General features: G+C 44.3%; 1 protein-coding gene across 2 annotated transcripts; it reads left to right on the forward strand.

Annotated features, from left to right (window-relative positions):
- The first annotated feature begins 2421 nt into the window (after positions 1-2421).
- On the forward strand, positions 2422-9922 carry Trim6 (tripartite motif containing 6). 2 transcript variants are annotated; one of them, XM_013035606.1, is made up of 7 exons: positions 2422-2874; positions 3677-3772; positions 4386-4616; positions 6912-6934; positions 8205-8305; positions 8785-8811; positions 9242-9922. In XM_013035606.1, the coding sequence occupies exons 1-7, from the start codon at positions 2452-2454 to the stop codon at positions 9799-9801; spliced, it is 1461 nt and encodes a 486-aa protein (XP_012891060.1). In that variant the 5' UTR covers positions 2422-2451; the 3' UTR covers positions 9802-9922. The 2 variants fall into 2 exon arrangements, with proteins under 2 accessions (XP_012891060.1, XP_012891059.1); XM_013035605.1 differs by lacking the exon at positions 3677-3772 and having other exon boundaries at positions 2866-2921.
- Positions 9923-10141: the final 219 nt, after the last annotated feature.

Raw genomic sequence — 10141 nt, forward strand, 5'->3', positions numbered from 1 at the left:
AATCAGACTGGATGCTTAACCTCAGCGTACTCAACTCTGAAATGGGGACTAGGACATACTCATAGTGTTGATATAAGGAATTATCAGGCTATTACATCCAAAATAATTACATTTTTCCCCAGTTTCTAAAGGTTTTCAATACATGTTTAATAGGAACATTATGGTTGCTAAGCAAAGCAGAATGGACACCCACAAAACACTAGGTGGCAGCACTTAGTCTCTGATTTCTCCCACACTAAATTAGCAGCTTCACCTCTGTAGTCCTGCTCAGCTCTGCTTATATACTGTAACCTTTCCATCCTACTCCGGGACACTTTTGCAAGCTGTTTATTGTGATATGAGTGTTACTGTGTGTGAGTGTGTGTGTGTGTGTGTGCGTGCGTGCGTGCGTGTGCTGGTGCTAGGGCTTACTTGGGTGCTCTCCCTGAGCTTTTTGTGAACTGCAGCTCCACTTCTGACTTTTCTGTGGATAATTGGAGATTGGAGAGACTTTTCTATCTAGGTGGGCTTTGAGCCTTAATCCTCAGATCTCAGCTTCTGGTGGTTTGGGTCTGAAAGCAGTTAACCTGTCAGAGTTGCAAGCTGGGAGAGAAGGTCCCTATAATCTTATGCCTGCACTGGCCATTTTGTATCCACGTATGGAATTCAGCTTCCAGCCATCCTGGGGCCTGTCCAGTACAAGGTCATGCTTGGAACTAGGGCCAGTGCATCTTCAAACCCGACTCCATCTATCCATCTACGTAAGCAGAGCAAATGGTGTCCAGTGAAAATGATACAAAGTCAAAAGAATATTCTCAGTATGATCTCAAACCATGTTAATACAATTGAACACTTGAGAACTTTCTTTAAAAAAATTAGAAGAAAGACAGGTTTGTTTGCTTGTTTCTGTACTGGTCCTAGGGCTTGAACTCAGTGCCTGAGCACTGTCCCTGAACTTTTGTGCTTACAGCTAGTACCCTACCATTTTGAGCCCACAGCTCCACTTCCAGCTTTTTAGTGGTTAATCAGAAATGAGAGTCTCATGGACTTTCCTACCTAGGCTGGCTTCAGTGATCCTCAGATCTCAGCCTCCTGAGTAGCTAGGATGACAGATATGAGCCACTAGCTCATGGCCAACATAGTTTTAATTGTCTCTCACTCTTCCCCAATGAAATGTTATGTTCCAGAAGAACAGAGATAAGTTTTTGGTTCACGGTTATGTGCCTGGTGCACAGGTCAGTGGTGCCCCTTTCTCTTGAGCTCTCCTGAGCTTTTTCACCTATTTGCCATAACTCCTCCATCTTTGGCTCTAGGATCAAAGATGTCATTGATTATGAAGAAGCATCCACCTTCTGTTCCACCTTGAGTCCTTTCATTCCCCACCTTCCCAAGAAAGCCCCAAGAAATAGAAATAGGAAATGGAGGAAATATTTTTTGCAACTAAGATTTTCATAACCAGTTGTGACTCAGGAGGCTGAGATTGATTTAAAGCCACTCTGTTTTAGATTCTTATCACCAGTTAACCAGCAAAAAGCTGGAAGTAGAACTGTGGCTTAAGCACTAGAGTGCCACCCACCCTGAGCAAAGAAGCCAAATAAGAGTGTAAGACTGAGTTCAAGCTCTAGTATACACACACACACAGTCCCGTGTACATTATTTTTAAAAGATAGGGATAAGAAGAAAAAACAAAATGGATGAGTATGCAGGGAATAGTCCTGGAAGAGCTACATTTTAGAGTCTAGACAGCGAAGTCTTTTTGATAAAGGAATGTGCTTTAATGTCGTTAATGTGGTTTTCATTTTTGTTTTTTTTTTATGCCAGTGCTGAGGCTTGAATTTAGGGCCTGGGCCCTATCTGTTAACATTTATTTATTTATTTAGTCGGTGCGGGGCTTGAACTCTGGGCCTGGGCACTGTCCCTGCGCTCTTCAACTCATGGTGAGCGCTCTACTGCTTGAGCCACAGCACCACTTCCTGTTTTCTAGTGGTTTATTGGAGATAAGAGTCTCATGACTTTCCTGCCCGGGCTGGCTTTGAACCGAGATCCTCAGATCTCAGGCTCCTGAGTAGCTAGGACTACAGGCGTGAGCTACCGGCACCCTGCCCATTAGCTTTTTGGTTTAAGGCTCTCACTATACCACTTGAGCCACAGCTCCACTTCTGGATTTTCGTTGAAACAGGAGTTTCATGGACTTTACTATCCATGCTGACATAGAACCATGATCCTCTGATCTCAGCCTCCTGAGTAGCTAGGGGGTTATAGACCTGAGTCATCACCTGGCTTTAACATATGTATCTCTACTAATATGATACCTCATATGATTGTGGTAAAGAAGGTATAATATGAATTCCTTTATTTTCCCTCCTTTCTTAGACTGAGCCTGGTTTTGTTTGCTCTTCTATCTAGAATTCTATAAGCAAGAACTATCTTAGAATTCAAGCTGGGCAGGCCTGAGCCAGGAAAGTAGCTGCAATGAGTTCAGCAGTTCTGGTGGACATCCAAGAGGAGGTGACTTGCCCCATCTGCCTGGAACTACTCACAGAACCCCTGAGCATCGACTGTGGCCACAGCTTCTGCAAAGCCTGCATCACAAGGAACAGTGAAGAATCAGTGCGCCACCGAGAAGAGAAGAGCAGCTGTCCTGTGTGCAAGGCCAGCTACCAGCCTGGGAGCCTCCGGCCTAATCGGCATCTGGCCAACATAGTAAAGAGGCTCAGGGAGGTAGTGTTGGGCCCAGGGAAGCAGGCAAAGGTCATTCTTTGTGCACAGCATGGTGAGAAACTCCAGCTCTTCTGTAAGGAGGACGGGGAGTTGATTTGCTGGCTTTGTGAGCGATCTCAGGAGCACCGTGGTCACCACACATTCCTCATGGAGGAGGTTGCCCAGGAGTACCAGGTGGGGACCCAGGATGAAAGGAGGACAGCGGGAAACAATGCACCTTGGTAGGAGATTTTGTGTCTGTGCCCATGTGTGTATGTGTGTGTGTGTGTGCACGCGCACGTGTGTGTGTGTGCACGCGCACGTGTGTGTGTGCATGCTGATACTGGGACTTGAACCTAGGGCCTGAGCACTGTCCTTCAGCTTTTTGGCTCAAGGCTAGAGCTCTACCACTTGAGCTAAAAAACAGTCTACCTTTAATAGTCTAGCTTTTCGGTGGTTAATTGAAATTGGAGTCTCATGGCATTTTCTGCCCAGGCTGGCTTAAAACCATGATCCTCAGATCTCAGCTACTGAATAACTAGGATTACAGGTATGAGCCACCAGCACCCAGCTGTGGTAGAGGATTTTTTTAACTTTCCATGGTACTTATATCTTGTACTCCTTCCGTTTACCTAGAGGATGAACCTAGAAAATTTCCCCTGTCAAGAATAGAAACATTATCTCTTTATTTAATGCACAGGATTGAGTGGAATTTTCTGCAGATGGAAGGGAGAGGCTGTTGAGTTGGGTGTGGGAGACACAGTGGCACTGAGGGTAAAAAGAATGAAGTGGTTTGTGGTCCAGGAGAAAGAGAACTGTTCTTGTTGCCTGTTCTTGTTGGTTTACGTCTTGTATGTGTAAAGGGTTGTTTGGCCTTAATAATTTTTCAAGACACAGGACAGTCTTTTCCTGAAGTCAGACTCTGTTTAGGTCATTCCAGTCTAGGCCTGAGGCAATTTAAAGTTTGATCCTGCTTATCCTGCTGTGTTTCTTCCAGGAAATGTTCCAGGAGTCTCTGAAGAAGCTGAGAAAAGAGCAGCAAGAAGCTGAGAGGCTAATAGCTGTGATAAGAGAGAATAGAACATCTTGGAAGGCAAGAAGGATTCCTCTGAAGGGTGTCCAGGATGTCCTGGGACAGGTTTAGGGCAGCTCATGGGAGCCCAGGACAAAGAAGTCCTGATCTATAAATATAAGAATTTTCTTTGGCCTGCTTCTTCATCACATTCTTTTCGAACCAGAGTATCGATTGCCTTGTGCAAGGGACATAGGATTGGGTAAATGGTGAACATTAAAAGCAAAGCCAGGCTTTGGAAACAAGCACATAAGAAAGACATTGTGGATAGAGGTAGCCTCTGCTTTACAATTCTGGGGCTCATTTTGCAGTTTCAATCTCTGGTCTCCTGGAAATGACAGCTTGATCTTGAGCTAATACATCCTATCTGAGTAGTCAAAGAGGAAGGAGAGGCTAATACAGAAGTCTGAGAGATTACAGAGACTTACTGGAATCCAAAGCTCATCTAGGAAGGAAGGAATCACAGTCCATATTTATAAGGCTTTGATAAAGGCAGCCTGTGGTTAATGGCCAGGGTAAATGAATAGGAACCTGTTCCCACTAGCCTCTCCCAGTGAGGCTGACCTCTCAGACCCCCAGCGAGGACCCCTTAACCCAACAGACAGCAGCCTCTTTTTCTTCCCTGATACTACAGAGTCAGATGGAGCCTGAGAGACATAGAATCCAGAAAGAATTTAATAAGCTGCGGAACATTCTGGACAGAGAGGAGCAGCAGGAACTGAAGAAGCTGGAGGAGGAAGAGAGGAAAGGGTTGGGCATTATGGAGAAAGCAGAGGGTGAGCTGATCCACCAGAACCAGTCCCTGAGGGAGCTCATCTCAGACCTGGAGCGGCGATGCCAGGGATCCACAGTAGATCTGCTACAGGTGAGACTTGTGGAGAAGCCTGGAATCTGGGAGTCGGACAAGTAGGAAAAAAGAAATCCTTTGTAGTGTCTCTTGCCTACTGAACTGAGAAGAGATCATAAACAAAGCATAAGATTTAGAGTATAAATGCTAAGGAAAGGCCCCATTTCTGTTACTTTCTATAAAGGGTGGTCAAAGAATTGATTTGATCACTCTGAAGAAGATCCTGTATCTCATGATGCTCACAGGAGGCTTTCCTAGTCTCCACACTATTAACTTTTTGGTCTAGATAATTCTTTGCTGTGAGAGATTCTTCTCCAGGGTATGTAGCAGCATTCCTGGCCTCTGCCTACTGTATCTCAGCAAGTATGACAACTCCAAACCCTTCAAGACATCAGGTGTCCCCAGGAAGAGCATCTCTAACCCTACCTCAGCCAAGAACCACTGAGCAATAGGCACCTTTAGTCTCCCTAGCTGTTCTGGACATATTGTCAGGTGCTTTTGCACAGTTTAATAACCGGGAAACAAGTGCCAAAACTCAAGTTAGAGACTGAGTAGTTACTGGCCTTTCTTGGCTTTCTCCTCTCTTATCTCTGGGGATAGAATTAGCTTGCATGTTGCATAACTATTCGAATGTATCTTTGGAGGATAGAGTTTGGAGCAAGGATGCAAGGTATGATGTTGAGAGAGATTTGATGGAGGAACTCGAATGGAAACGGATACTTGAATTGAGGTTGCAGTTTGAACTTTTGTTTTCTACATAAAATGAACAGTACAGCTCTGAAATTAGGGCATGGTATACCTTTGACTTTTGGAACCTTCAGACTGTACTTTCCTTTCTTGCTCTTCTTTTACTAGTGGAATGAGTATCTCTTTATTGGGCTGGGATGTAGCTCAGTGGTAAAGCGCTTGCCTAGCAAGTGCAATGTCCTGGGTTCGATCCCCAGTACCAAAAAAGAAAAGACAAAAAAAAATACAGTTAGAAAAGAGTATCTCTTTATTCTTAGAGCTGATATTAACATAGCTAGTCACTTTCAACCTATTAGGGCTTTTCCTTATTCACTTCTTTATTTGTCTTTTGTACTCATTTTTGGTGTTAGGTTACTCTAATACTTTTTCTTTCATTCCTTCATTCTAGCTGTTCTACAAACTCCTTAAACTCTATAAAAAAATTTCTTTAATTATAATGGAATCATCAATCTATGGTGCTAATACAGGTGATCTTGGGCCCATTAGCATAACTATCCAATAGACCTTTAAAATTGAGTGTTACCTAATAGTTTTCTAGAATTCTCTCCTCACGAACATTCTTCCTTCTTTGTTATGGTGTTGCTGAATTTGCTAGCCAAGACATTGTTTGATGTACTGACTACCCAATGCTTATTCTGCTTTCTATGTTCAAGCCAGTTTGAATTGTGTGAACCACAATGCAAAGTAGCCCCAATACAGAGAAAATAGTTATTCCTGTGTTATATGCCTCAAACAACTGGCCTTGTCTTCAGATCATTGATATGTATAGAGTTGAAATTGGGGAGCCAAATAGAAAGCAATGGTCAGTTTTACTGAAATAAGATAGGCAGTTGAATAATAAAAAGTGAGTAGCAGATAAGCATTGTATATCTGGTACATTTTCTCTTAAATATTAGTTTGAAGCACTTGTGTCCATTTGCTGGACTGTCTATTAATAGTCCAGTGCATCATGGGGGAACAGATCTGGGGATCATCCACATGTGCTTGTTGAAGTCCAGGAAATGTTTGAAGTCAGCTAAAATGGATAGATCATTACAATAGTTGAGTTTTGAGAGCCAAACATATTTCCAGCCTTTGAACTTGTATCTTCAGTAACCCGGCTAGATTGTAAGCTTCTCAAGGGCAAAAATGATGACTTGACCATCATTCTCCAGGGTCACACACAGTGCATGGCAAGTAACACACACAATGTGTACGTAACATCACACCTCCACATGCACACAGTTGTAAAATTGTTTTTTTTTTTTTTGATATCTTCCTGTGGGTTGTTAGGGTTGCTGTGCCCTGAGGGTTTATGTTATTGATTCCATTTTTGTTGTTGTTTTCTTCATTGGTTGGTTGGTTTGAAGACAGAATCTGTCTATACGTACTCTTGTTCTAAAACCCTCCAACCTCAGCCTCCAGAGAGCTAGGGTTTCAGGCATGCATGACTGTGCATACTTGCCCTGAATTCTACATCTATTTGGTAGCCTCAATAGGTATTCCTATTCATACCATGAGACTGTAGACCTGGGAGAATGACATGATCTATTACTGCTTTATCTAATCTGTCGTTTTACTTTCTAGGACGTGAGTGATGTCACGAAAAGGTATGTATACAAAAACATGAGGGAATTCTTAAGGTAGACAAAAAATTCTCTGTCCATAGAATTACCCTGTAGTCAGTGAGACAGTAAGGCATTGTTCATGACAGGAGAATTTGGGGATCCCAAGGTAAAAGAAATGGGCTGGCCTTCACAGTAGGAGAATTTGGATGACGAAGACACAAAAGAAGGACAGGGAAGTACAGGACCTGTTGGTTCCTCAGCTGGGCTGTCTGTTCTCCAACTGGTAGAAGATGTCCAGAGACAGTGACTTGTAAGGTACCAATAGAGGCCCTCTTCTGATTGATGTAGGACCTAAAGCCCTCTGCCTTTCTTTGAGTCTGCATAAGCCCCAACAGTTCATTCCTATCAGCCCAAGCATTTTCCCATCAGGCTGAACATCTGCAGCGCCTCCTGCTGGACCCTCTGGTATGGCAGTGACATTTAAGTATCTTACATCTTTTTTTTTTTTTTTAATTTTGTCAGTTATGGGGCTTGAACTCTGGGCCTGAGTGCTGTCTCTCAGCTCTTCAGCTCACGACTAACGCTCTACCACTTGAGCACCACTTCTGGTTTTCTGGTGGTTTATTGGAGATAAGAATCTCACAGACTTTCCTGCCCAGGCTGGCTTTGGCTTTTACCGAGATCCTCAGATCTCAGCCTCCTGAGTGGCTAGGATTATAGGTGTGAGCCACTGGCGCTCGGCTCATATCTTACATCTTTTGTAAAGACAGCAAATGATTTCCCAGCCATTACTCTTCTTAATTTTTTTCTCTCTCTAGGACACAGAGAAAGGAAAATTATTGTTTTATAAAACTAACAACAGTAAAACAAGGAAAGAAACTAGAGGTTTCATTTAAACCAGAGGGTTTAAGAGGTTAAATCTTGCCAGATACCAGTGCCTGTAATTCTAGCTACTCAGGAGGCTGAGATCTGAGTTTAAAGCCAATCCAGACAGATAAATTTAAGAGACTCTTCTCTCCAGTTAACCAGCATAAATCCAGACATAGAGGTGTGGAATTAGTTGAGTGTCTGCATTGAGAGGAAGCCAAGTCCCAGTACTGGCACACATAACCAAACAAGAGGTTAAATCTTACTGAAAGTTACATCGATGGTGAGACACTGATTTCTAGTCCAAATCTTATTGGTCCAGTGCCAGGGCCCTTTGTAGAAGAATCTGAGCCTTTCTCAGAAGGGAGTATTGATGTTTACTGATAGACCTGCATGGTGAGGGAAACAGATGTTGCAGGGTTAGCATAGGATTTGTCATTTCTAGGAATGAGTTCTGGACCTTGAGGGAGCCTCTGGCTCTCCCCACCAAGCTGAGAAGTAAGTTCCGAGCCCCAGATCTGAAACGGATGCTACGAGTATTTAGAGGTAAGATTTGGGGAAAGAGTTTGGGTGTAGAATCGCTGACATGGTGAGGAACACATAGGGAAGGTCTGGTATTTTGTGTATAAGACAAGAGTGCTGAGGAGGGAGGGAGGTAAAGAAGTGTCAGTTCTTGCTTAAGAGGCGACAGAGGGACTGGGAAGGTGGCTTAGTGGTAGAGTGTTTGCCTAGCATGCATAAAGCCCTGGGTTCGATTCCTCAGTACCACATACACAGAAAAGGCCAGAAGTGGTGCTGTCCCGCAAGTTATAGAGTGCTAGCTTTGAGCAAAAGCTCAGGGACAGTGCCCAGGCCCTGAGTTCAAGACCCAGGACTGGCAAAAAAAAAAAAGAGAGGAGATAAAATGACTGAGTCCCGTCTTCCTAGAATTACTTGCCATTTTCCTTTGTCTAGTGAGGGCAGAGAGAACACAGCCTGAGACCACTGGTTTCATTTAACCTGTGTCACTCTTTTTCCTATTACAGAGCTGACAGATGTCCAGAGCTACTGGGGTGAGTAGAGACCATGGTCTCTGAGCTAACATGGCTGATGCCCTCCTTTTGCATGCTCCTATCCCCCAAACCCATACATTCCTTCAGATCTAAAGTGTCTGTATCTGCCAGGCACTAGTGGCTCAGGCCTGTAATCCTAGCTACTCAGGAGGCTGAGATCTGAGGATTGTGGTTCAAAGGCAGCTCGGGCAGGAAAGACCATGAAACTCTTATCTCCATCTAATCACCAGAAAACCGGAAGTGGTGTTGTGGCTCAAGAAGTAGAGCATTAGTCTCAGGCTGAAGAGCTAAGGGACAGTGCCCAGGCCCAGAGTTAGAGCCCGAGGACTGGAAAAAACAAAAACAAAAAACAAACCTAACATGTCCAAATCTGACCCGTCCAACTTCCCATTCTTACCTCATTGGATGGTTGTTGTTTCTTTTCCTCTAGTGGATGTGACTCTCAACCCACACACAGCTAATTTAAATCTCGTCCTATCTAAAAATCGGCGGCAAGTGAGGTTTGTGGGAGCGAAGCTGTCAGAGCCTTCCTGTCTGGAAGAACATCACGACTGCAGTGTCCTGGGCTCCCAGCTCTTCTCCTCGGGAAAATACTATTGGGAGGTCGATGTGTACAAGAAGTCGGCCTGGATCCTGGGCGTGTGTAGTAATTCAGGGCAACCGACCTTCAGCCCGTATGCACACAAGCTGAACACTTGCTCCAGGTATCAGCCACAGAGCGGGTACTGGGTGATTGGTTTGCAGCATAAACACGAATACAGAGCCTATGAGGACTCTTCTGCCTCCCTGCTCCTCTCCATGACAGTGCCCCCTCGCCGCATTGGGGTTTTCTTAGACTATGAGGCTGGCACTGTCTCCTTTTATAATGTCACCAACCACGGCTTACCCATCTACACCTTCTCGAAATACTACTTTCCTACTGCACTCTGTCCATATTTTAATCCTTGCAACTGTGGAGTCCCAATGACCCTGCGTCGCCCCAGCTCCTGAACATCCCTGCCCCCACCCCTCAGCTGATGGATTCCTGTCTCCACAAGGCTCATTGGCTCCTGACTCTTCTCTCTCAGGGCTTTTTATTTATTTTGTTTTGTTACCAGTACTGGGTCTTCAGCTCGGGACCTCAGTGCTGTCCCTTAGCTTTTTTTTGGTAAAGGCTGGCACTCTACCATTTGGACCACAGCTCTTCTTTCAGCATTTTGGTGGTTAATTAGACATAAGCATCTCTCAGACTTTCCTGTTTGGGCTGGGTTCAAACCAGGATCCTCAGATCTCAGCCTCCTGAAAAGTTAGGATGCTAAGTGTGAAGCACCAATGTCCAGCTGTCTCTGAA

The sequence above is a fragment of the Dipodomys ordii genome, unplaced genomic scaffold (genome assembly GCF_000151885.1).
Source record: "Dipodomys ordii isolate 6190 unplaced genomic scaffold, Dord_2.0 Scaffold216, whole genome shotgun sequence".
NCBI lineage: Eukaryota > Metazoa > Chordata > Mammalia > Rodentia > Heteromyidae > Dipodomys > Dipodomys ordii.